Source organism: Sinocyclocheilus rhinocerous, unplaced genomic scaffold (genome assembly GCF_001515625.1).
Source record: "Sinocyclocheilus rhinocerous isolate Xijiao unplaced genomic scaffold, SAMN03320098_v1.1 scaffold299, whole genome shotgun sequence".
NCBI classification, from domain to species: domain Eukaryota; kingdom Metazoa; phylum Chordata; class Actinopteri; order Cypriniformes; family Cyprinidae; genus Sinocyclocheilus; species Sinocyclocheilus rhinocerous.
In genome coordinates, this window is record NW_015652998.1 from 1934627 (window position 1) to 1961456 (window position 26830).

General features: G+C 39.4%; 2 protein-coding genes across 5 annotated transcripts in view; one reads left to right on the forward strand and one right to left on the reverse strand.

Moving 5' to 3' along the window:
- On the reverse strand, positions 1 to 26715 carry LOC107715372 (leucine-rich repeat and fibronectin type-III domain-containing protein 4-like). 4 transcript variants are annotated; one of them, XM_016521499.1, is made up of 4 exons: positions 26711 to 26715; positions 21684 to 21690; positions 5230 to 6804; positions 1 to 2457 (listed from the first exon to the last, which is right to left on the reverse strand). In XM_016521499.1, the coding sequence occupies exons 3-4, from the start codon at positions 6726 to 6728 to the stop codon at positions 1410 to 1412; spliced, it is 2547 nt and encodes an 848-aa protein (XP_016376985.1). In that variant the 5' UTR covers positions 6729 to 6804; positions 21684 to 21690; positions 26711 to 26715; the 3' UTR covers positions 1 to 1409. The 4 variants fall into 4 exon arrangements, with proteins under 4 accessions (XP_016376985.1, XP_016376983.1, XP_016376982.1 ...); XM_016521497.1 differs by lacking the exons at positions 21684 to 21690; positions 26711 to 26715 and adding exons at positions 8322 to 8604; positions 9123 to 9185 and having other exon boundaries at positions 1207 to 2457; positions 5230 to 6888; XM_016521496.1 differs by lacking the exons at positions 21684 to 21690; positions 26711 to 26715 and adding exons at positions 8102 to 8604; positions 9123 to 9185 and having other exon boundaries at positions 1207 to 2457; positions 5230 to 6888.
- Positions 1 to 26830, forward strand: part of LOC107715262 (pyruvate carboxylase, mitochondrial-like) — a 142135-nt gene that overhangs the window by 106729 nt on the left and 8576 nt on the right. The window contains exons 11-16 of the mRNA XM_016521346.1: positions 17962 to 18106; positions 19438 to 19527; positions 20093 to 20314; positions 21122 to 21278; positions 22501 to 22741; positions 23185 to 23331. Coding sequence (XP_016376832.1) covers positions 17962 to 18106; positions 19438 to 19527; positions 20093 to 20314; positions 21122 to 21278; positions 22501 to 22741; positions 23185 to 23331 — 1002 coding nt within the window. The remainder of the gene's footprint in view (positions 1 to 17961; positions 18107 to 19437; positions 19528 to 20092; positions 20315 to 21121; positions 21279 to 22500; positions 22742 to 23184; positions 23332 to 26830) is intronic.

Consider the following 26830-nt stretch of genomic DNA (forward strand, 5'->3'; position numbering starts at 1 on the left):
ATGTTATTTATTTCTCCATATAATGTCTTGGCTACAACCTGAGCTTCAAAGACCATTTGCGATATACATTGTAACAAAGCACTCAGCATTATACACAGACAAGGCAGACAGGAAACCTCCTCCAACTGCGCACATGTCCTCTTTTTCTGGTCCACACCTTCACCCCTACCTTTTTCCTTTCGTCTCTGTCCTGTTTTTCTCCTCCTCTTCTGTCAGCTGTTATATAAAGTGGTCTTGATGAAGAAACATAACTGGAAATAACAAGCTTCATCTTGAAGCCTTAGCCCATATAACACGTTACTTATTTTGTGGTCTTGGAGATTAACAGACCTTCTTGTTGTTGTTGCTTATTATCTTCAATTAAATCTCCAGTTAAGTTAGCTGAGCTAGAATTAGTACATTAGAGACATTATACTGATTACACTATCTGACATTTTAATCCGGTATTTTTGGGGTCTGTATGCCGTGATGCCTTGTTTTTTGGTTCAAAGCATTATGTGCCATATGGCTTTTTATTCCAGCTTCTCTTAAGCATGGAGCTATCATATCAGATTGATCTCAATTAGAGCTTCATTACAGCTTTATTCCACAATACACAATATCATTTTTACAGAACAGCTTTTTATTCTTTTTATGACTCTGGAAAAAGGGTGATCAGACAAGAACAATTATGACTATTCAGACCACTGTTGAATGACGTTTGAACAAATGGTTCCCCCATTTTAAGCACCAGTGTGTTGAAGTGTTCTGTGAGTCCCTCCTCCATCTTTTCAATTCATTGAAAAACATATCCACCAAAATTAAAAAATACAAAAAAATTACAGCATATTTATATACCTTTCCTCATTAGAGGGCCCAGTCATGTTGTGCTTCTTCGCAGCAGTGAATTTCAACAAATAATGCATTCCCTCTTTGGGTTCAAATGTTGTTGTTTTTTTCTTTTTTCTTTTTTGTGATATTTACCCCTTTCAGCGCCTCATTAACATTCGACTAGTGTTTCTTCTGCATAAAGTAGCGGCTGATTTATTCAATAATTTATTAATTGGTTAATTAATCTTGTTGAAACAGACGCTTTAGGTTGTAATCCCCCATTCCTTGGGCCTGTCGTAAAAAAAACAAGCCTGTCCTTGAATTATTATTTACTCAAATCTTACTTGTCATTCTTTGTCTTCACATAATTTGCAAGAATTTGTATTCACAAGATTAGCCTTGTTGTGGCTCGAAATAATGGCGGTCATCAAATAATAGCCAATCCTTTGTGTCGGGAGCATTACTTCTCATCAATCCTGCCCTCCCCTGATAATTTGTTTTCATATCATTTTTATAGTACTTTCGTTACCTCATTTGTTAGTATTGGCCTTTCCTAGATGTCACTTCCCCCTCTGACTGTGGAGTCTTTCTTTCACTATCTACACCACGCTTTCCTCTAGGTCTCTTGGATTGACGGTCATGCTACTGTTTGAGTTTGAAGTAGAATTGGAGTTGGAGTTGGAGTTGGAGGAGTTGTTGGAAGCAAAGGCATGTAGATAGTTCTGCGTTAGGCCGTGGCCATACTGCTCGCTGCTACCCATGCTGGACGTGCTGGTGGTGGAGGCACAGTGGACAAGCATGCCATTTAGGGACTGGCTACGTCGGGACCAGATAACGCTTAGTTGCTTGGCGTAGCTGTAACACGTGGTGGTGGTGATTTCACCCACGTCAAAAGAGCAGCTACGCTTGGTTTTGAGCGCCTGTCTCAAGTCTGAGCTTCCTTCCCTTCCGTCATCTCCATCTTCTGTTGGTGCAAACGAGTCCAAGACGTGTCTGTCCATGTCTCTGTCTTTCTCCAGAGACTTCCGTAACTTGAGCCTACCTGCTCGATTTTGTGTCGGCGTGGGCAGTGTGTTACTTGGGGAGTAATAGAGTGTCAATCTCTCACTTTCTGGTGTGAGAGGACTAAAACATTTTTCCCTCACTGCCCTGTCACCCCTATCGCGTGTGCCATGGTGTGGCTCCGGACTCTGTTTAGGCTTTAGGAGAGAGCTGGGCTTGTGTTTGTCTTTTGTTCTTTGGGCCAAGAGTCCATTTGGCAACGTCACCATCATCATACTGTTGTTTCCGTTCGTTTGGGCGTAAACATCCACCCCTTTGGCTGGAAAGAACTTGCCCGGCCTATTGGCATCGTCCCGACACTCTCCACAGACGCGATGGCGCACCATCATGGCCACGGTGAAGACCAGAAGTGTTACTACCACCACGCCACCCACCATCACAGTCAACGTGCCGCCCAGGAAGTGAGCATGCAGAGAACGACATTCTGGATAATCCTCTTTAGTGCTGAACTGGACACAGCCCAGCACCTTTGTAGTAGCCAAGGAGGAGATGCCATCATCGAATATGGCCAAGACGCACAGGCTATAGTCTGCTCCTGACACCAAGTTTTTCAGCAGGAAACTATTACTGGTTGGAGGCAGAATTCTGACACCAAATAGAAAAAGAAGAGAAAATTTATGAGAAATTAAACATTATGTCAAGGAATAATCCAGCCAGAAATACATCAAGCACAACAAGGTGAGATTTAGAAGCTCAGTTTTGTAGTGAAAATGGATTAAATCAATACCCTGCAATGAAGGGGAATCTAGAAATGAGCAAATTAAGAATGAACTACAGATGTTGTAGATGCGGCAATGAGGCATTTTTACATTAAAGCTAAGAGGGTTCTGACATGCTTCTTGCCTGAAGGACCCCTGCCCACACTAGTCTTTACAATCTGCCATCTCTGGCAGAAACTGTGTCCGTACAGTACTCTTTAATAGACTTCATTGACCATGTCCAGTACATTTGCTTTGGCAGCTTGGTATATATGTCTGTAATGAAAATGCTTTGGAAGGCTACACCTGATTCAAGTCTTTTAATTCACTTTACTTTAAGAGGTAATTGGCAGTTACAGCAGAAGGACCTTGAACAATTTTTAATCTCCTTTGCCCTAGTTTCAATAAGCTATTTGCCTCCTTTTCAGATTCAAGAATCTTTCATTCAGATTTGTCAATTTTATTAATTTATTTTTCACTAAACTGTGTCTTTCCTTGAGTATCCACCTCAGTAAAAAGAACTGTAGTGTTATTGAATAATTGCTGCACTGTAAGGAATCAAAGACATTTGAATTCACATTCATGTAGACTTCTCCTGTTTTTGAGCTCAGTGTGTCACTGCATATCAATGAGACATTTGCATGCTTATCTGCATGTTAAATTTCCAAATCTTATGGATGATTTGAATTGCAAGCCTTACAGGAAACCTGTCTTAATGATCTGATATTAATGAATTAGATGTTTCTCTATGAATTGTGTTGGCCAGTGATTTTGAAAATGAATTATGCAAAATTCTCCTATTATTTCCATAGGATGGTTTGCATTTTTAGACCAGTTCAGATCTCTATGGCCATGGCAGGAATTGGAAATATTGGATATAACTTTGCATGTTGACACATATATTGTGAGTGAGTGAGTGAAGTGACATGTGGCCAAGTATGGTGACCCATACTTGGAATTAGTGCTCTGCATTTAACCCATCCAAAGTGCGCACACACAGCAGTGAACACACACCCGGAGTGTTCACTGTGGGCAGCCATTTATGCTGCGGCGCCCGGGGAGCAGTTGGGGGTTCGGTGCATTGTAGTGCATTACTTTCTGCAACTATGAGTTTTGCCTCTTTTTTTTTTAAACTGAGAAACAATATTGTTTTCTGTGGTTATTGACATTATGCCACAAATGCTGTCAATAGAGTTTAACTTGCATTGAATGTGGCAAAAATATCTAGGAAAAAGTTTATCTCTCTAGTTTAGCAGTGCACTCAAGGTGGCCAGTCAATGTGCATTAATGTCTGTCTTTTGGCCTAGAGTAGCTTACTGTGTTTATTCTTACATATTCCTGAATGTTGATGGGAATAGCTGTAGTAACAGGTCTGTTATGAAGATGCCTGGCCTTCCACTCATCCACTTCTCTGCCTGCCATCACTCAGCAACTGCTGCTACTTCTATACTTCTATACTACTATATATATATATTCTCTCCTTGTCATCCAAACATGCCCCTCACCTTCACCATTTATTATTGATGCCAATCCCTGGAAATCCCACTGCCCCTTCCTTTTGTTAAGCCTCTCAAGATATGTTCTTACCATGCCAGAATTGTTATTGAGTGTATATGACTGAAGAGCTCTAGTAAGGTTGTAAAGGGAAAGGAAAAGGTAAAGAAAGGAGAGTAAGATAAACAAATCAAATCGTAAAATAAAGGCTACCATGGAGGAATTTATTTTTTTATGTCAGTAGTAAGATATTTGAATGCAAGCTGTGTTTGTGCATTAAAATAATGCTACACCGTATGCAAAAAGTATCAGTATTCATAAGTAGTTGAACTATACTCAGATGATGTACTGCATCTGCTGAGATTCTGAAGCTGAAGTGTGCAAACAGTGGACATTTCACTATCCCATGAGGGAACAGAAGCTGAAAAACTATCAGGCTTGAGATGATATAAAGTCAAAGATGTTAAAAAGTCAAAAAGCTGTCAGCCAGGTGGCTTTTTTAGTTTAATTACTGTTGGTACAGAGAAAGTTTCTTCTCATTTAAATTGTCAGAAATTGATCAAATGTATTTATACTACAAAGCTGTATGCCAGAAAAACGTTGAAAAGTTCTTCATTGAATTTACTACATAATATAAAAGTATGGGAATTTGGACACAGCCAATAACTACTGACTTCTCCAGCCTGTCTAAGAAGAGTCAATGTAAGCAACTCCCACAGCCCTTCCCTTGTGAGCTGCCCCATCTCTCTGTCCCCTTTCTCCCTCCATTTAGATCCATTTCACTCTTCCTGATTCATTTTGACACCATCTTCAAATGTGTAGGTTTTGCCCTTTTAAAGGGTCCATCCTGTTTTCCCCAGAGTCAGCATGTCCTCTCACTCCACAGCTCTGCTTTCTTTACCCCTCCCTGGCAATAAATAGATGCCTGCATGTCTTTTAGCCTCATGGCTCAACTTGAATCTTCCATCCACTTTGTGCTGTGTCTGTTTCCTTTGGCCTTATCCTTCCATCAATATCTGAAGCCTATAAGCCATGAACATGAGCACCAAGGATGTTTACATGCGTTCACTTGAAACGCATGAAAACCAAACACTGAAAACCAACACATCATTTTCTCCTTTTTGGTCAAAAGTGCTGCCACAATACAGAAACAAGATGTCCTTACCTGTAAACAAGTGCGTCGTCAGCTGTGCTGTTGTACTGGATCTGATACATCCACACCAAGAAAGGCGTTGAAGTTCGACCCATTTTCCAGCGAATCTGAGCTGAATTGGATGTCACACCTAGAACTCCTACCAAGGTTTCTGCTCCTCCATTACTGCTTCCACTTCCTCTTTCTCCAGTATCTGCCTTGCTTCCCGTGACATTCCGTACGGTCACCACACCAGTCCCTGCTCCTTCAACCCCTCCACGGCCACTACTAATATCGGAGGATCCAGGATCTCTGTGGTTGATAAGAGTTATTGTACCATTCCCTCTATGAGGAAGAGGGATGATCTTCAAGTCTACCAGAGCTGTGGATTCCCCTGCAGCATTGATGGCAATGCATGTATAGGTGCCATCATCTCTGGCACGGGTCACCAAAAAGTCCAGTGTGCCATTGTAGTGTGAGTTAATGCGACTGGAGTTGGCCACAATACGGTCATCTGGTGACACCCAATGAATGACTGGCTCAGGGTCACCAATGGCTCTACATTTAAGTGTGGCTCGTTGGCCCTCCAACACCCACAGCTTGTTGGTATTACGAGTGATCAGTGGAGGCTCACACGTGAACTCTTCCTCTGGGATGGACCAGAAATATCGACCCGCCAGATGAGCAGGTGTGGCACATGTCTCCATGTCGTCTTCCCGAATCAGTCGTCGTAGCCACAACAGCTCACAGTTGCAGTGCAGGGGATTCCCTCCAAAGTTAAGGCTGATGATGGAATTGTACGGTGTTGGACTGACAACCCCAATTTGGGATCTGGAAAACAGTGGATCAGGGGGAAGAGTCTGCAGTCTGTTTGAGGTCATATCCAGTCGGGACAGTTTGTAGAGCTCACTGAAAGAACCCTCAGCAACCTGGTCTATTAGATTGTGATCTAGATTTAAGGTGTGCAGGCTAGCCATATTCTGAATAGAATCCCAAGGAACTCTACGAAGGTTGTTGTAGGAAAGGTCCAGATCCTCCAGAGTTAGTAGGAAGTCATCAAAAGCATCCACCGAAACATCTGTGAGCTGATTGTTGTTGATGATGAGATGCTGAAGGTTAATAAGACCTGTCAGATCCTGAGGTCCCACCACTGTGAGACGGTTGGTGTCCAGGTGAAGTGAACGCAGACTCTCCAGATCAGCAAAGGCCAGTGGTTTTAGAGCATGTATGGTGTTGCGTGACAATGTTAGGTCAACTAGTCCTGTCATATTGGCAAAGTCTGCACCTCCCACTTCCAGGATGTAGTTGTCAGCAAGACGCAGCTCCACAGTGCGGCGATCAATGTTTGGTGGCACGAAAAGCAGGCCTTTATTAACACACAGTGTGCTCAGAGACTCTGATAAGTTCCGACACACGCAATGGATGGGGCAGATGGACACCATGCCCCATGTCTCCCCTGCCGACACACCTTGTCCGCTCCGCAGCAGTATGAAGCCTAGAAGACCCAGCCAGAACATTGCTGATTGTAGCATGGGACAGGGGCGAACACTTATTGTGCTGACAGGGATAGATGAAGCAAGATATCTCCTTGATTGGATCCATTTCGAGCTCTCCTGTTCTTGCAACAGATTGGTTCCTCTGGATGGACTCCCTGGTTCTGTGTGTGGCATGGTAACCAGGTTGTCCACAGGCCTGTGTAAAGAGAACAGACATTAGTGGCTTCAACTCATAACTTCTTGTTAAGAATTTGGAGAAGTTGAGCCCTATCTCCCTCAGTCCTAAACCTGCTTGTCCGTTCAATAATCCCCAGCACAAATGCGGTTATTCATTAATTGCCACTGAGACTTGGTGTTATGCCTAGTCATTCATCCAGTATAAGCTCGCTTCATTTTACAGTGTATCAAAGAGGAGCTAATCGTGAGCTAATCTACCAGTGTCCATTGCTTCAGATTAATGGTCTACCTGGAATCCTTTGTCAGTTGTTTAGATTTCAAGGCATTTATCATGTATCCAGCAAGTGCAGCAAGAACCTTAAACTTTTCCCCTGGTTTGTGAGCGAAAGAGAGACTCTATTTGGCTGCCAGGGACAAGCACCAAGATGATCAGTCACATTCTAAGTGATGAATGCCTTGGCTGTCTTCTCATCGCAGATGTGAGATTATGTGGCTGTTGTTGTGGCTGTGTGTGCAGACAAAGTGTATCTATTTACCCAAGTCTTATGTCTTTCTGTTTGTTCTCCCTGCTGCTCCCTGCTCTCCTACAGGGGTCTGATTACTCCTTTAACCTGATACATAACTGTCTGTGTGTGTCTGGTCTGTCGCACACATTGACAGACATGCTCCAACCAACCAGTGCAAGGACAGTAGGGAACGACATGAGCTGCAATGAGTGTGCAAATGTTTAATTGATTTCACAAGACCAAAACCCTGTGATATGTAATGCACAACTGTCCCTAAACATTTGCAAATGCTTGACTTGGTTTAATTAGTCCATCAGTCGCCATCAATAAAGTGTTATGCTGATGCTTCTATTTGTTGTTTACGTGATTTTGGCCTGTTCATTTCAGTCTTACATAATGGCTCCAGTGTCACACTCGCAAAGCAGTTTTTAAAACAAGTGTGTGTATGCAAGTGAGAAAGGGAGAGATCAAGAGATAAGATGGGGCAGCGTAGAGAGTAGAGTTATATCCTATAAATAATGTGCAATTGGCTCAAAGCTGTATGTGTGCAAATTTGCTATAATGAATGAATACCCAGTGGATTTCATATTCATTGTGCTGAATCTGGAATTACACACTGTAAATATTCTGCAAACATTTGACAAACCTGATGAGCTTCTACCTGCCAGCAGTAGGATAGTTTGTGCATGGAAGGGAAAGGAGAAAAATTACTGTCATTTTTCATACCTGTTTGTGTCTGTTTCATCAAGATTTAAAATGGTTTCCAATCCTTTCAATTCCTTTATAGACAAACTGCCCAGCTAGTCCCATCATTGCTTCAGATTAAAATCCAGAGTGAAACACTGTGGAAATATTCAGGTGTGCTGAGGGTCGATTTGTTCCTCATAGTTAATTGCTGAAAATCATGATGATGTGAATTTGATCTGTGGTCAAATGGAAGACTTACTGACAGTCACATCCTCACTGCCTTGTCGTTCCTTTCTTCGCCATGAGTCACTGCCCCGTTTCCATAATCCTTAGTGAACCTCAGTTAATCGGAATTGGGTATGTCTGGATTGTTTTTTCCCACCATGATTTTCATTAGGAAATTCATCCAAAATTGTCCTTTATTTCACAGCATTATTAAATTCAGAATCCAGTGAAAGCTTTTGTTTTATTCAAATCTTCTTTTATTTGTAAAGGTGCTTCCAGTAGCAAGTGGCTTCCAATCCATTTCATCTCCGAGTGAACTGCCAAAAGAAACAAAAATCCCTCTTAATAAATATTTAACTAATATTAAAAGCTCACATTCTTTTTTTTTTATTGTCAGCTTCATTTTGTTCTCTCATTTCTCTTGCATAGACCTTTAGATCAGATGCCACATCTTAAAGTGGAAAGCATGTTGTGTAATGTTCATGTCTGTTTGCTGATGTCGGCGTCTTATACTATTGAGGATCCTAAATTAATTGTTTCTTCCTGTAAACTGGCGCATTAAAGCAAATAATCCAATTAGACCTGCTTCCAAGCAGACCCTGTGGGTCTGACTGAGCCAAATATGTGTGTATGTGTGTGCACACACTCTTGTCTAGATGGACTTGAAGTCTATACACTCATTTTACTGCATGATTCCCTCCTAATTGTTTTCTCTCTAATCCACCATGAACTGTTGTAGTCTTTCTACTCTGTCTTAACTATCTCATTATCTCTGTCTCCACTAATCCTCAACCTCTCCTAAATACCTATAGGGTGAAGGCAAACATATACCAACCTTTTTTATTTCCAAATTCCTGCTTATGTCCATCCAAGAGAACTGCTGCCCTCTCCAGGGGTCTCTTTCCCTCTACATCCTCTCAGGTTCCTCAGGGAGGGATTTTGGGTAGCATCCTCACCCCTCGCTTCTCTCCCCACAGCTTCTTTGTTTTTACTTTTGCAAACGGTCCTGGGAAACCCTGCCGTCAAAGTAGGAAACCATCACCTACAGGCACGAAGAACCTTCATATAACCGTGCGGTTGAGTCCCCACTGATGTCGCTTATTGCCATCAATCAATGCCTCGTTTTTGCTTTTTCATTCCTGCTCCGTATTCTTGAACTGCGTGAGTCTGTGATTTGTTGGTTCTGATGCAGAGAGCAAGTCGATGCGAGTGCAACCGTTTGCGACTGCAATGTGTCTGCTACAGCAAGGGCAGAGTGAGCGGGAGGGAGGGAAGAGATCAGGTTCCTCAGGGAGGGATTTTGGGTAGCATCCTCACCCCTCGCTTCTCTCCCCACAGCTTCTTTGTTTTTACTTTTGCAAACGGTCCTGGGAAACCCTGCCGTCAAAGTAGGAAACCATCACCTACAGGCACGAAGAACCTTCATATAACCGTGCGGTTGAGTCCCCACTGATGTCGCTTATTGCCATCAATCAATGCCTCGTTTTTGCTTTTTCATTCCTGCTCCGTATTCTTGAACTGCGTGAGTCTGTGATTTGTTGGTTCTGATGCAGAGAGCAAGTCGATGCGAGTGCAACCGTTTGCGACTGCAATGTGTCTGCTACAGCAAGGGCAGAGTGAGCGGGAGGGAGGGAAGAGAAAATGAGAGAGAGAGAGAGACGGGGGGAGTGGCAGAGCCTGAAGCGGTCTTGGCTCTCGGTATGAGGGGAGAGACGAAATGCAAGGGTAAAAATGGCAGATTGAAAGTGCATTGGCTAACTGGGGTGTGAGGTTGGATCTGGAGAGGAATTGCCCAAAGCTTTGTCCCTCTGACAGTACATTTTTAACAGCAGGGCACCATCGGCGGGCAGACACGCTAAGAACTTTTGTCACCAATTCTCCCATAGAGTTGATTTTCATCTTCTGTAAATGGCAATTCATTATACATCAATAAAAATGGATAAGAGCAGATGATTTTGAGAACTTTTTGAGGTGGGCAACAAGGGCGTTCTGATGCCCTTGACAGGACATGACATGGGTCCAGTCCCATCCACAAAATACCATCATTGACTGTATTTTTGCTTTTTAAGTGGAAAAAAAACACTTGAAATGAGTAAAAAAAAAAAAAAAATTAAATGCATGACCTTTCAAATAACAATGAAAACAGTAACACCTTTAACAGTAATGTTCCATTTGTTAACATTAATGTATTACAGTAGGCATTCTTTTTTATTCATAAGTTGAAAATATGCTATGGTGCTATGTTGTTAATTCGTGAATATTCATAATACATAACTAATGTTAACTTGAAATGTTACAATGTGTTAGTATAATAGTTTTGGGTTTGTCAGATTTTTTAAAAGACGATTTTTTCAAAGTCTCATGCTTACCAAGGCTGGATTTATTTGATCAAAAATACATTAAAAACAGTAATACTGTGAAATATTAAAACAATTTAAAATAGCTGTTTTTTTATTTTAATATATTTTAAAATGTAATTTATTCATGATGGCAAAGCTGAATTTGACTGAAAGGCTAAATTACTCAAGTCTTCAGTGTCACATAATCTTTCAGTAATCATTATATGCTGATTTTGTGCTCAAGAAATAGTTCAAACCATTGAAAACAGATGTGCTGCTTAAAAGGAAAGTGCATTTTTTTCAGGATTCTTTGATGAATAGAAAAGTTCAAAAGTACAGCATTTATTCGAAGTAGGAATCTTTTGTAACATTATAAATGTCTTTACTGACATTTTTGATCAACTTAAAGGGGTCATATGATGTTGCTAAAAATAACATTATTTTGTATATGAAATGGTGTAATGAAATGTGTTTATGCGGTTTAAGGTTCAAAAAACATTATTTTCCACATTCAACAAGCGCTACTCTACACTGCTGAAAACTCACGTTTGAATCATCAGTGGCAAATTCTTTAAATATGAAAACGTACTTACAGACTGTGAGTCAGAACAGCCGGCATTGTAGTCTACTCTCCCAGGATCAGGAAACAGTCCTCCATAAAATGCGCTACACACATCTGAATATTTGGGTTGAACTGTTCTGGAACAGTGTTGTAAATACAACTTAACCACTGATTTCTAGTCGTGTCCATTTTTGGAAGGCCAAACAAAGTAGTTTCGCTTTCACAACGAAACACACAGCGTCTTCACGACATGGCGGCGGCAACAACAATACTACAGCGAGAATAAAAGTTACACCTTCTTTCTTTGCGTGAACATTTGGGCGGCATTATGCAAATCTTCCCACACAGTGACGTAGACATGTGGGGGCGTGTTTGAACGAGGCGTTTTAGGAGGGCGTGGACAAGTCTTAACTTTTATAAAGAATATCTCTTTGGATTTGAGACTTTAGTCTTTGCAACTTTAGGGATCTTATCTATTCACAAACAGCTTGTAACACTCCAAAGAGAAAGGAAAACTTGAAATCGCATCATATGACCCCTTTAATGCATCCCAAAAAGCATAAATTTCTGCCAAAAAAAAATACTACTGATCCAAAAGTTTTGAAAGGAAGTGAATGTAGGAACAGTTAATAAATGCTGAAAAAGTTAACAAATTGAATCTTGTTGTAAATTGTTAGCCTAAAAACAATGCCTTGGTCCAGTGATTCTTCTTGCTGTTGATGCAGGCGGTCACGGGTTCAAATCTAAATCATGAGAGAGCTGTTCTTATAAGCTGAGCTGTATAATCATCTTATGAGCGTGAGGCTAATACAGCTTTACACGGCCAGCAAAGTTGAGAAGTAGAGAAGGAGCCAAAGATGTTCAGTCCAAGTTACACACTTCCTCCGTTTCTCGTGTTCTATATCTGATTCCCATAATCTTTGTTTTTCTTGGCTCTGTGATTTTTAGGTGAGCATGAGTCACTCAGTCTTTATGCGGGTCTATATATAGAGGCCTAACTGCATGGAAGCACAGCTAAGCGGACGACACACAACATTGCCAACAGCTCGCTGTAGCCCAGCTCCACACACTTGGAGCATGTAACCGATGGGCTCAGAGACTGCTAAACCTAGCTGCTGCTGACGTATCAGACTCTAGATTTAGCCGGCGAGCCAAAATCAGTTTTGGTTCAGTTAAATCATGTTTCCAAAAATGACAAGTCGTGAATAATACATTTAAGTACCATGAGACAAATATGAATGATTCATGTGTGTATGTACATTGTGCCTGCATAAAGAAAGAGACTGCAACTGCTGGATCCAAGCCACAACTAATTGCTGTGAAAGAGTGCTTCCCAAGCAGGAGTACGTACACCCCGGGGGGAACTTAAGAAGCAGGTTACTGTAAGATTTTGTTTTTGGTTCTTGAACCTGTAGGTGAGAATTTACAACTTAAAATATTGGGGCTGTACTGAATTCATTTCCGTTCTAATGTAACTAAATAATATGTGTGGTTTGACAATTAATTGGGACATTTATTTTGTAGTAAAATATGCACTATTGTTCAAAAGTTTAGGGTTAGGAAATTTTTTTTTTATTGCAAAGACTTTAACACTTTTATTCAACAAGGATGGATTAAATTGTTCAAAAGTAACATTAAAGACTTGTACATTGTTCCAAAAAAATATATAATATATTTTTTTAAATATTGAGTTTTCTATTCATCAAAGAATCCTGGAATAAATGTATCCTGGTTTCCACAAAAATATTAAGCAGCACAACTGTTTTCAACAGTGATGATGAAAATAATAAGAAATGTTTCTTGAGCATCAAATCAGCATACTGAAATTATTTCTGAAGGATCATTATTATTTATATCATTATATTTTTAAGTATATAAAAATAGAAAACGGTTACTTTAAATTGTAAGAATATATTACTGCAATAATAGTATTTTAGTATATTTAACAGTGTTACCGTTTTTACTGTATTTCAAATAAAGCATAAGACTGCATTCAAAAACATTTTAAAAAATCTTACCGACCCCAAATTTTTAAACAGTAGTGTTATGTGCTTATATGAACAATGCAAATCTGCAATATTTAAATATAACAATCACCGTTTCCTCACAATTTGAGGACTTAATCTTATGTACTATTTCTGAAAGATGTTTTTGCTGCTGGTGCCTTTCTCATTTACATTTGTATAAAATGATGATGCATTTTGCTGATGGGTGATATTTCATACTTGTTGCGGTTTGAAAGATGAAAATAAATTGAATCTTGAATTTAATTAAACACCCCATGTGGATTTTACTTACGAATAAATTTGCTCCTAGGTCTTTCTCAGTTTCTCAGTCGATTGCCCTCAGAATTGTCAAAACTTGTGGAAGACTTCATTATAATAATGGTAGCTTTCATAGTAATAATTTGCTATCATGTGAATATAATATGAATTAAGAGGAAAACATTTTTAGTTTGGTGTTGTTTAAGGCATATTTGAGTCTTTCTAATGAGGCTGTGGAGACACAGAAGTTTGGGAAACAGAGCAAAGCACAGTGGACTTGAGATATTTCAGCACCCTGGACAGCTCTAAACTCTGAGCTAGTCAAATTGGTTAAATCTGAGAGACTACGTTGTGATATCGCCATCTGTACTACCATCTGTCTTGTTAGACAGGTCCCGTGGCTGGATGGTTGGCATTGTAACTGCTCGTTTTAACCCTGTATCCGTCTATGTGGTTGCTCTTTATTTCTAAATGTAAAAATCCAGACAGGTAGCTGTGAATACTATATATTCACAGCCTGTCTGTGCTTAAATGTTTAAACTCCAGTGATTTCTCTTTCCCACTCTCTCTTATTGTCTTTCTTCCCTAACTTTATCCAGCCATTGTGGAGAGCTTGTGGGCAATAAACTGTTTCCAGCAATGCCCAGTGGTTTACCACTAAACAACACTGTCCAAGCAAAGCTGTAAAAAGACATTTCCTTTACCAGCCAAGAGAAGCTCTTGATTATTGTGGATTTATGTGCATGCATGTGCTCTTCAGGAAATATTGTACAATTGCACATCCTTCTTGGAAATACTAATATAGTTAACTACATAATGTAGTATGATTTATAATAATAAGGCTTAATTCATGGTCAATATTTGCACTTCTGTTACTTAGTATATGGTCCTCCCTTCTCCATAAAGAAAAGACTCATGAATTGGGCATTATCTTTTAGTTCAGCGAGTCACATTTGTTTGTTACCTGGAGGCAGCACAGTACCATAGAGGGTTAACCACTTGCTGCCTGTCAGCTACAGTAGTTGCAATGGTTTTCACTACATCTGTATGCATCTTGTTGTACGAGTATGTAAAGTCTGTAGCTTCAGGCACTTTGTCAAATGCAACATTAGGTAGTTCAGTGTCTCCTGCATTGTTTCTATATGTCTGCATGATCTCTGTATATAAAGCATACAGTGTATGCATTTAGTTAAAAGTTTGGACACACTTGACTGAATTTGTATTTCAGTCTTAAATTAAAGGAATAATTTACCCAAAATGAAAATTCTGTCATTGTTTACTCATTCTCATGTCATTCCAAACATTTTTGCTTCTGTTACACGTGAAAGATATTTTGCGAAATGTCTCAGTGTTTTTTTTTTTCATACAATCAAAGTCAATGGTGTCCAACATTGTCTGGATACTAACATTCTTTGAAAATATCTTCTGTTTTTCACTGAAGGAAGTAAGTCATACAGGTTTGGAGGGACATCATGCTGAATAAATGATGACAGAATTTTCATTTTTGGCTGAACTATCCCTTTACGTTCAACTAATGATTTCCCACAAAATGTAGAGCTTTTTTATGTATAAATAATGTATAAATTGTATCCATGTATGAATTCCTTAAAAAAATAATTTTTTTATTAATTTTGTTCAATGGACAAGTTGGACAAGATAACGAAGGAAAGCCAACAATTGTCCAGAATATATGGAAACACATTCAGTTTAAGAAGTATCTCAGGATATGCCTCAAATATACTGTGCTGCTTGAACATTTCTGCGTAAATATGACCCAAAAGATCATCAGATTTTCACACAAGTTCTGAAAGTTGACAGAGAATCCAATCAAGCAAATGAGACAAAAATATATACTTTGTCATTTATTTATTCTGAAAAATGATCTCTAATGATCTGTGAGTGGCAAAGGTATGTGAATCTCTAGGATTAGCGGTTAATTTGAAGGCGAAATTAGAGTCCATCTGTTCAGAGGTGTTTTTAATCAATGGGATGACAATCAGGTGTCAGTGTGTGCCCTGTTTTATTTAAAGAACATGGATCTATGAAAGTCTGATCATGTTTGTGGAAGTGAATCATGGCATGAACAAAGGAGATCTCTGAGGACCTCCAAAAGAAGATGTGTTGTTGCTCATCAGGCTGGAAAAGGTTACAAAACCATCTCTAAAGAGTTTGGACTCCACAAATCCACAGTCATACAGATTGTGTACAAATAGAGGGAATTCAAGACCACTGTTACCCTCCCCAGGAGTGGTCAACCAACAAAGATCACTCCAGAAGCAAGATGTGAGGTTGCAAAGAACCCCAAGGTAACTTCTAAGTAGCTAAGGGCCTTTCTCACATTGGCTAATGTTAATGTTCATGAGTCCACCATCAGGAGAACACTGAAAAACAGGGTGTGCATGGCAAAGTTGCAAGGAGAAAGTCACTGTTCTCCAAAAAGAACATTGCTGCCTGTCTGCAATTTGCTAAAGATTATGTGGACAAGCCAGAGTGTTATTGGAGAAATGTTTTGTGGATGGATGAGACCAAAATAGAACTTTTAGGTTTAAATGAGAAGCACTATGTTTGGAGAAAGAAAACACTTTCCAGCATAAGAACCCTATCCCATCTATGAAAAGGTGGTGGTGCAAGTGTCATGGTCTGGGCCTGTTTTGCTGCAACTGGGACAGGATGGCTTGCCATCATTGATGGAACAATGAATTTCTGAATTACACCAGCAAATTAATGTTAATGTTTTGGAATGGTCAAGTCAAAGTCCGGACCTTAATCCAATGAAAATGTTGTGGAAGGACTTGAAGCAAGCAGTTCATAGGATGAAACCCACCAACCTCACAGAGTTGAAGTGGTTCTGTCCTGAGGAATGGACTAAAATTCCTATAAGACGTTGTGCAGGACTGATCAGCAGTTACAAGAAATGTTAAGCTACAGTTATTGCTGCAAAAGGGGGTCACACCAGGTACTGAAAGCAAAGATTCACATACTTTTGCCACTGACAGATATGTAACACTGGGTAATTTTCTCAATAAATAAAGACAAAGTATATATTTTTGTCTCATTTGTTTGATTGGATTCTCTGTCAACTTTCAGAACTTGTGTGAAAATCTGATTATCTTTTGGGTCATATTTATGCAGAAATACAGAAAATTCTGAAGGGTTCACAAACTTTCAAGCAGCACTGTAAGATAGTTTTGGTTTCTTTAAATAATTTTTTCTCTACATATTTCCCATACTTCCATTTTCATTTCAATTTTTTTGTTGACTTCACTATTATTCAAAAATGTTGAATATAGTCATTAGAATGAGTAGATGTGTCAACTTTTTGATTGGTAGTATCGACCCTATTTTTCAAGATGGAAGTAAGCTATTTTCTGTAAATGTAATGCGATTCTTTAGGTATATAAGAATGACACAGTACAGTATACAGTAAAACTATTTGCAAAACAAACTATTGTGTCCATGATTGTTGTAACAAGTTAAAATATGATAACATACCAACATCAAGCAGCATAACAGACAGGTTTTGTACATCTAACTGACACCAGAGGTCTTGCGCATTCAAGGTAAAAATGACTGCGTCTGCTTTTACATTAAAAATAAGGTGCATACAATGTGCTTTGGGTTTGAAATGCTTAGTTTTATGAGAGGAATAATGTAAACGTTTGGAATGAGGAGCAATCCTGCAGTTAGAAGAATCTGGGTCAGAGTGCTGGCGGATTAGAGCCGACTCTTTTCAACTCTCAATTCTTGGGAGAAGATTTGGACTCGGCCTTTCTTTTGGTTTCTTTTCTTCCTCATCCTTGATCTCTCCTTCACTTCTTCTCTTAAGGTCTCTGCTAAACTCTTGCATAGAGAATCAACGTGTGATGTGTATGTATGTAAGTGGCAAGGGTGCAAAAGCCAAGTGCTAAAACTATAGCGTTTCAATTAACACTTTGCTTATTCTGTTAGTCTCTCACATCTGCTCCCTCTTCAGCCTTCTGATTTCATACCCTGTCTTTCATGTCTATCTATCTGAACCTTTATTATCTCCCCTTCTCCAGCTGCCATTGGAGTCCATTATCGACAGTCAGGCTAATGGATTCTGGAAAATCCTTCATGTTCAGCCGTTGGTTTCAGCTCGGAGCACCACAGGAACGCATGTAGCAGACCATATCAAGAATACATGACTTAATGTATTGCATGTCAGCTCAGTATATTGAGTTGTTTCTTCATGCTGTAACAGTGAGCACAGTTTCCTCAGTGGCCTGAGCCCAAAGGCAGGTTTGATAGTGATGGAAGGGAGTATTGAGTGTTTAGATAATGGTATTGATTTTAGAACTGCCTACCGAATGGCCCCATCTGCCCTGTGTAGGACCATTAGCACCTAAGCTCAGATCGTGTGAGAGCACAGTCTTGGATTGGTCTTCCTCTCTCAAGAGCTTCCCACTCTAGGCTCTCTCCAGCTTTCAGCTCATCAGTTGCACAGGACTAGTTAAAAATGTATTTATCTATTCTCTTTTCTCTCCCCAGACAAACATCCCGTTCCTCCAGAACGTGCTGAGTAATAATCAGTTCCTGAATGGGACGGTAGATACTCAGTTCATCGATGAGAATCCAGATCTCTTCAACCTCAAACCGGTGCAGAACCGAGCCCAGAAACTGCTTCACTACCTGGGTAACCCTTTGTTGAACAGTTGATTCAGTGAACATAATTCACACTTGTTTGACTGGATTTAAAGGTGCAAATTTGTTTTCTGATGTTTATTTCATATTTTATGTTTGATTCATTTCATGAGTGCTATTCGTTACTTTTAGTGTCAGAAATGAACTTTTTAAATTAGATTTGATTTGCTCCCCTGGAATTGATTATCAGAGGCATTTATACCTTAATGAGGGTATTTATTCCAAACCATAAAACACAGCATGTTGTCGATTTATGACAAAAACTCAGTTGAGCTAATTAATTGAACTACATTTTCAGTATGACCAGTTATGGCTGCTAAATATAAAATCAAATCAAGTAGCTTAAAATAATGCACAAGATGTCATGAAACTATAAGCCTTTATTGCACTCATTTCAACTAAACACATTATTTAATATGCCTAGAATAGTATATAATAAAAGGTCAGACAGCAGATAAAATCAAAATCCATAGAATATACTACAGGGCATTTTTGACCCCACATTGATAACATCTGGGACATTTTTGTCACTTTCGTTGTGTAAAACTTTAAAATAACTGAATGCATGTTTAATGCATCAGTTATCTTATTACAGATTATAAACAGCTCTCGTGTTTCTATCATGAATGTTTAACATCAGTGCAACTTATACAGAGAGAATTTAACCATTTAAAAGCTAAGCATCAGTACGATTTTTTTTTTAAAGAAATATAATACTCAACTAAACTGCATTAAATTGATAAAAAGTGAGAGTAAAGACATTTAATGTTATAAAATATTGTTATTTGAAATAAATTCTTTTGAAGTTTCTATTTAGCAGAGAAAAAAAAATAGAAAAGCACAAGCAGCATATTAGAAAGATTTCTGAAAGATCATGTGATACAGACGACTGGACTAATGGCTGCTGAAAATTCAGCTTTGCATGACAAGAATAAATAGCATTTTAAAATATTTTTAAAAAGAAAGTTATTTGAAATTTTAGTAATATTTCACAATATTATTTTTTTTACTGAAGTTTTGATCAAATAAATGCAGCCTTGGAGAGCAGAAGATACTTCTTTTAAAATAAGAATAATATAATGAAAAATTTTGAAAGGTATTGTGAATATGAACAAAAATGTGTAATTTTCACCATCCCTGCTCTTTCTCACTCAGCTGCCCTTTACAAAGTTTAAGTCAAGCCAAGAGCCAAAACCTTTTAAGTAATGTGGGCTGTGCAGTCTCCAGTCCACTTGACCCATCCACTCAGTGTATTATACCAGCAGAGGTGGATTTGAAGCAGTTTGGACTATTTGTGTGTGATTGCGTTTGCTTGTCATTCAGGGCATGTTATGGTGAACGGCCCGACTACTCCGATACCTGTCAAGGCTAAGCCTTCTCCCATCGATCCGGTCATCCCACCAGTACCCCTCGGTGAGAAACACACACACACACACTTTCCTTATCTTACATTCACACGCTGTCAGTTTCTCACACTACAAACTCCGCATAAGCTGCCTTTTCACTTGGTTGCCGTGATATTTCATTGATGCACTGCAGAAGGCATGAAGTAGAGTATGTTTACATCTTTCAGAAGGTGGTCATAATTCATCTCTCCCCCTCAGCGTTTCATGAAGTTACCTTTGACTATATTGTATTATAATCTACATCAGGAGGAACAGAATATTAAGACGTTTGTTTACAAAAGAGCCCCTCCACCACATTTTCATTCACTTTTTTACTTCCATCTTGTGTGGATTTGTTTGGACATGTGCCAAGAGCGAAAATCAATTGTTATGTTCTGGAAAAACTACTTAATTTTTTTCTGTTATAAAACTGTATGTCTATTAAGATGCACATTGTTTTGCGTTTTTGTGTCTGAATGTGAATAATAGCCCTGATAAAACTTGTTTTTTTTTCTTTGTAGTCCTACGCAGCGTGGTGTTAATATTGTCTGTATTATTAATTGGCAGTTTGTGTGTTTGTATGCACTCTGCAGGTGAGCCACCAGTGGGTTTCAGGGATGTGCTGCTGAGAGAGGGTCCGGATGGTTTTGCGAAGGCGGTACGTGCCCACCAGGGTCTGCTGCTTATGGACACTACGTTCAGAGACGCCCACCAGTCCCTCCTGGCCACTCGTGTACGCACTCACGACCTCAAACGGATTGCACCTTTTGTGGCTCACAGCTTCAGTAACCTCTTCAGCGTGGAAAACTGGGGAGGTGTGGTACTAGTTCAACACTATTGTTTTCTTTCCTTCTCATTCTTTCTCTCTCTCCCTTCCTCTCTCCCTCCCTCCCTATTTTTTGCCTTACCGCTCTCATGCATTCTGGCAGCAAACCCAGCCTACTATTCTCCAGCTCGAATATTTGCCTCATTCCAGCTGAATAACACAGATCGATCAAATACCAGTGAAGCCAGGGTCTGGTTTTGATTGCTCTTAATGACTCTGGATGTTTTATTACTTTTAAGGAATAAACGTTTGTTAAAAATAAATGCAATTCCATTGTTAAATTGTTGGATGATTTCATTAATAAATAAGTTAAAAACTATTTTTTTTTGCAAAAGGTGTGTTTACACAGGCTTTTCCTAGGTACCATAAATCAAATAAAACAGAAATAGTAAGCAACTACTACTGGCAAAACACATAATGTATTTTTAGATACATGTTGGCATATGAATTATGGATAAATTAAACCATTAAAAGTTTTCACTGAAATAAAATATAAACATTAGATGAGAAACCTAAACTGAAATGAAAAAGTAAACGAAAATGAGAAATAAAACCAAACTTAAAATAAATCAAATAGGAAAAAAATATATAAAAATGACAAAGCACATACAAATTTCTAAAACTAAAACTTTGTGTTGAGTTCATTTCTGGAATCAAAGTGTGGACTCACAGTATGATTCCAATAGGAAGGTGCTTTACATGCTTCTTAGAGTTTTCCACATCTGTTCCTCCAATGCTGGATATTCTGATCCTCTTATTTATTTTTTGTGTCCTGTCTCTCTTTCTTGTTCACCAGGCGCTACTTTTGACGTGGCAATGCGTTTCCTATGTGAGTGTCCCTGGAAAAGGCTTCAAGAGTTGAGGGCTCTGATGCCAAATGTGCCTTTTCAGATGCTTCTGAGAGGTGCCAACGCCGTTGGATACACCAACTACCCTGACAATGCCGTCTTCAAGTGAGTCATGTGGTATCTTACACCACAACCTGCTCACAGTCTGAATGAACTTCTCAAATGTTAATCTTTTAACTGACGGGAATCACAAGGAATTAAATGTTCTGATTCAGACTCCACTTACAGTAATGGTTATTTTCATACCTTCAAGGAAGCACATGAGGAATCAAATTGGAAATTACTATTTTTCTTGTTTGTCAATATTAAAAAGAACCGGCTCATTTGAGTCATTTGTTCATGAATTGCTTGCTATAACTTTGTATTGCATTCAATAGTAAATTATTTTGCCATTACACTATAGATTCAGGAACAGCACAATGCTGCTGCTGAATAGTGACACATGAAACACTGACAGAGTATTTTGATATGGTTTCCCACCCACTTCAGCGGAAGAATGCAGACATTAACGAACAAACTGAAAAATCATTCAGTTCCACTATTTGTTAGAAAAACCCTTTGTCTTCACTAGCTTTTGTCTTCTCCATTTGTTTCTTGCTGCCACTGACTCTGGCCCCAAGCACCATTCAGATGGCTTTTAATTCATATTAGAATGTGGAACTGGGGAGCATTTGTGCTCATTTAATGGCTTTGTTTCAGACCTACCATAAAATGGCTGCTACTAGTTTCCATTCAGCATTTTCAATGGCAAAATAAACAAATGTAAGTCTTATGGATCAAAAATCGCCCATAAAATGTAGGCAACTGACATTTTGATGGGCCCTAATACTTGCTTAAATCAGGTAGGAGAGCAAAGCTAACAGGAATCTTCTAAACCTCCCCTAAGTAAACAAACCAGTGTTATTTTAATATTATTTATATGCTAATGTTTTGAATTAGCTTTTTTGTATCTTCATTTTGTTTTATTTTTGTCAATTTTGTAATGTGCTTTTGTCATTTTTATTTGTTTTTTTTTTATAAATATGCTATTTCACTTTATTTTTATTCAGTTTAATTTGTCATTTTAGTAACATTTTATGATACTTCAGCCTAAACTTGTCAATCAGTTCCCAGGGCAGTTCAGGTTTTTCATCTTATTATTTAGAATAGATATATCTATTATAATATATAATGATAATATATATTTTATATTTTTTTCTGCTTTATTTCAGTTACCAAAAAGTGTTTTAGCTTTATAGTTTTAGCTTAAGTTAACAATAACAACACCGAAACAAACAGCTCTGTGATATATCGATACTCATTACATAATTTCCTCTGTTTTTGTTAGGTTCTGTGAGGTGGCCAAAGAAAACGGTATGGACATCTTCCGTGTGTTTGACTCGTTGAACTATCTTCCAAACATGCTCTTGGGGATGGAGGCAGCTGGTGCAGCAGGAGGAGTGGTGGAGGCGGCCATCTCGTACACTGGCGACGTTTCCGACCCCATGAGGCAGAAATATTCCTTAGACTACTATCTCAAACTAGCAGATGAACTGGTCAAGGCTGGAACACACATCCTCTGTATCAAGGTGGTTGTTTGTTTATTTTTGTGTGGGTTTTTTCTTTTTTTCTTTTTATCCGTTTGTCTGTTTTGTTAACCGATAGATGGATGGGTGAATATGTAGACGGGTTTGTAGATGGATGGATGGACAGGTAGATATGGATATAAGGATAGATAGACAGACAAACGGATGGATGGATGGATGAACAGTTAAAAAGATAGATGTAAGTGTCGATAGATAGATAGATGGATGGATGGATGGATGATTTTTGTGTGGGTTTTTTCTTTTTTTCTTTTTATCCGTTTGTCTGTTTTGTTAACCTCAACTCTTGCTCACTCTTTCATCTCGACTGCTGCTCCCACTCTGCCTCCACCCACACATAAAATACCACTGCATCACTGTCTCTGTTTGTTTCTAGTGCACTTCTCTCACTTTCCTTTACTTTCTCCCTCTGGCTCTCCTATCTGCAGGACATGGCGGGTCTCCTAAAGCCTGACTCTGGCCGTTTGCTGGTGGGAGCATTGAGGGACCGTTTCCCAAACGTGCCGATCCATGTGCACACTCACGACACCGCAGGGGCCGGTGTGGCTGCCATGCTGGCGTGTGCAGAGGCAGGAGCAGACATAGATAGATAGATGTTGTAATGCTTAGACGGATGGATAGATAGATAGATAGATGAACAATTACTCCTCATCCTTCTGCAGTTGTGAAGCTCTTACCTCAACCCAAAATGCTCTTTGTGGTATTTAATATTCAACACACCTGTTTTACACAATTTTTCAGCTGCTGTGCCTCATTTTATGCAAATTCTCCGAATGGGCGAATTAGGTCATGGGAAGTCAGCTAAAAGAAGAAGAAAAGCAAACAAAGCAGGGCAGGAGTGGTAATGAAAGAAATGGAAAAAAACTATAACAGCACGGCCAGCCAGCTCTGGAAAGGAGGAGAAGAGAAAGAAATTGATGTTGGGGCGAATGAAAAGAGTAGAGAGAAGGGTCAGTGCGGACAGACATCATTTGGATGTTGGTGGCTGACCCCTAGACCTTTCCTTAATTGTGACATTACTGTGGCTGCTGGTGCTTAACCTTCACTGATGAGTCTCGTGCCCCGTTGGGCCTTCTCGCAGTAGGGTGTGTGTGTTTGTGGCCAGAGACTTTTCAGTGTGGTCGGTGTGGGAGACCATCTGTCCAACCATGGGTCACTGCGTCACCTGCCGCTGTAGTGACCAATGGCATGAAGATCTACTTCATTAAGGCTGCTTCATACTGCCACAGCAAATGTCAACACTTCTAACATCCTGTTGACTGTATAATTAACATCACTCAAGGAAAAGTGCTGTTGTGCTGAATATCAACATTCATTTGTGGATATTGTTTCTCTACAACTAAAGGATTATTACATTGGTATTATTAATCTGGTCAATGCTAATAGGTTGATCATTATTTTCATGTTTATAATTAAATTAAAAATAACATAAAATTAATATCTTGAAATTCAGTCTTAAATTTACTTTCATATAACCTGCAGAAACCCTGTACCAATATTTTGTACATCAGCCCACTTAGAATAAGTGGTCGACCAATATATAGCCATGGCTATATATTGGCAAATATCGAAAGCAGTTATTAAAATACAGGCCGTGTAAGCTAATATAATTTACACCCTAGGCTTTCTAATTAAGCCACCAAACATCACATTAATGAAGCACAGAGACGTGAGCTGTGGCACTAATATACTGGAAAACCCTGGTTGTTGTTTCTATGAAAGTCTATCTTTTATGTATAAAAACAACCCCCTCCTCTGGAGCTCCACATGGCATGGGTGTGTGACTTTGGCGGTACGAGATGCATCAGAGAGCTCACATGATGAGGAGGTGTTCAGTTTTTGTTGATTCAGTTTGTTTTATTCCCACGAGATTCAGCCGCACCCCCTCATTCTCACTACCCTGCGTTTCTTTGGTTTTCGCTCCTGGAGGTGTTGCCTAGGTAATTGAATTGTTTGGAGGCTGTCAGGTTTCCTGTGGCAGTGTTATTGCAGTCTCTGTTTCTCCGTGCACTGTTTTGTTGCCATATGCAACATCCAGTATTAATCACCTGTTTACAGCTTTTTAAAACAAGCTGCCGTATGTGTTGATATGAAGAGAAAGAGACAGCGCTGACAAACGCTTAATACTTATTACAGCACTCGCAAGGCAGCACTGTATTGATATTCCCCAAACATTCCATTTGTTCTCTCCTCCTCCTGAACCTCCGCCTGAACCTCTCAACATGCAGACCAAAAATCAAATGAACTTACATTGGTAGAATGTTTACCATTTAAAATTTGCATATGCATACTATTTGCATACTGAGTTCCAATTGGTCTTGTTTCTTGCATCTGTTTGCGTGCTGTATTGTGATTGGTGTTTTCTGTCATGCCTCTATTTAACCATATAGCCACCTTTACACAGCAAGAAGTATCACGTTATGTGTTGATTCTCATGCACAGCTGACAAAAACAAGACTTGCTGAGTGTTATGACAACCTGCAAATTGACTCTAATGTGGCACTTATGTAAAAAATATGTTCAAAATCAAACACAGACAGCAATTTGTTGCAAATCTACTTCATTGTAAAGTTTGTTGACTGAACAACATTGTAACAAAGTTCATAGTCACGGGAAGAAGGAGGCGGGAACCGGCGGACATTTAAATAAACTTTAATAAAATAAACAAACACAAAATAGCGCGACAGCCCCTCGCGGACGACTGTCGCGCACAAACAAAACCAAAACACAAAATAAAATCCAGGCCTGGTCCTCTCTCGTCCAACACGGTCGTCACTCCTCCCTTTTATCCTTCCGGAGCTCCTCCGTGAGACTCGAGACCGGTGAGTGGGTGCAGGTGTCGCTCATTAGCAATCACTCCACCGGCCTCGCTCCGTTCCCACGGCTCTCGGCCCCGCCCCCACTCGTCACAAACATCCTATAGTTTGTTTTTCTTTTTTTCTTTCTTTCTTTTTCTTCTCTTCCTTCCTTTCTTTCTTTCTATCATTCTTTGTGTCGTTGTTTCGTTCTTTGTATTGTTGTATCATTCTTTGTATCGTATCGTTGTATCTTTTTTTGTAACTTTGTATAATTCTTTATATTGTTGTATCGTTCTTTCTATCATTGTATCATTTATTGTATTTTTCTAGCCATCCTTCCATGAATTTCTCTTTCCATCATCCATCCATCCATGAATTTCTCTTTCCATCCATCCATCCATCCGTGAACTTTTCCATCATGTAACCATCATTTTGACAACTAAAATATAATCTATTGTTTCCCTATTTCAGATGCATTTCCATAAGAAAGGATAATATAGAATTAAAGTGAAGAAAAAGGGAGAAAATAAAGGTTAAAAGTGCCCCTACAAAAACATACCAAGATGTGAGTGAGGATTTATTGTGAAATGAGATACCAAGTCTGTCTGTCTCAGTTTGCTTATCAGTCCATCTAGATGGATGGATAGATGGATAGATACAACATCCTGTCATTTTCCCGATTGTCCTTCAACTTTCTCTTTCACCTTGTCATTATTTAATCTGCCTTTCTCGCTCACTCTATCAATCTCTCGTTGTCCTGCTCAGGTCCCTCTGCCTCCCAAAGTATCTCTCTTTCTCTCTTCTCTTCAAGCCAGTTCATCACGATAAAGGCCGTGTGGCCAGAGATCAATGCCTGGACTGACTGACGTGCTCTGATAGATTGGTCTGCATGGGAAGAGCTGGACACTCCGTTTTAACACCGTAACATCAATAGCGCCTAATAGCCTGTAGTCAGGGTGGCAGCGAGTAGGAGAAGAAAAATGCATGCAAGCTAGTTTCATGAGAGCGTTATTGTGATTTCCGCAGTTGTATAACGGGTTTGTGCGCACACTTTAGAACGGATCTGTGCGTGTGTTATCTTTTGCACAGGAAAAACTATTGTGATCACAGCGATGGGCAATTAGTGAGGATGAGGGAGCCAAATGAGCATGTAAACTCTGTTGCAAGTGGCGCGCCTCATTGATTGATTAATTGACTGACTGCTGCTGGTAAATGATGAAGCCGTGAGTGGCAGGAAGCAATGCTCCGCCACCAATGCCCTGCTTCTACCACATAC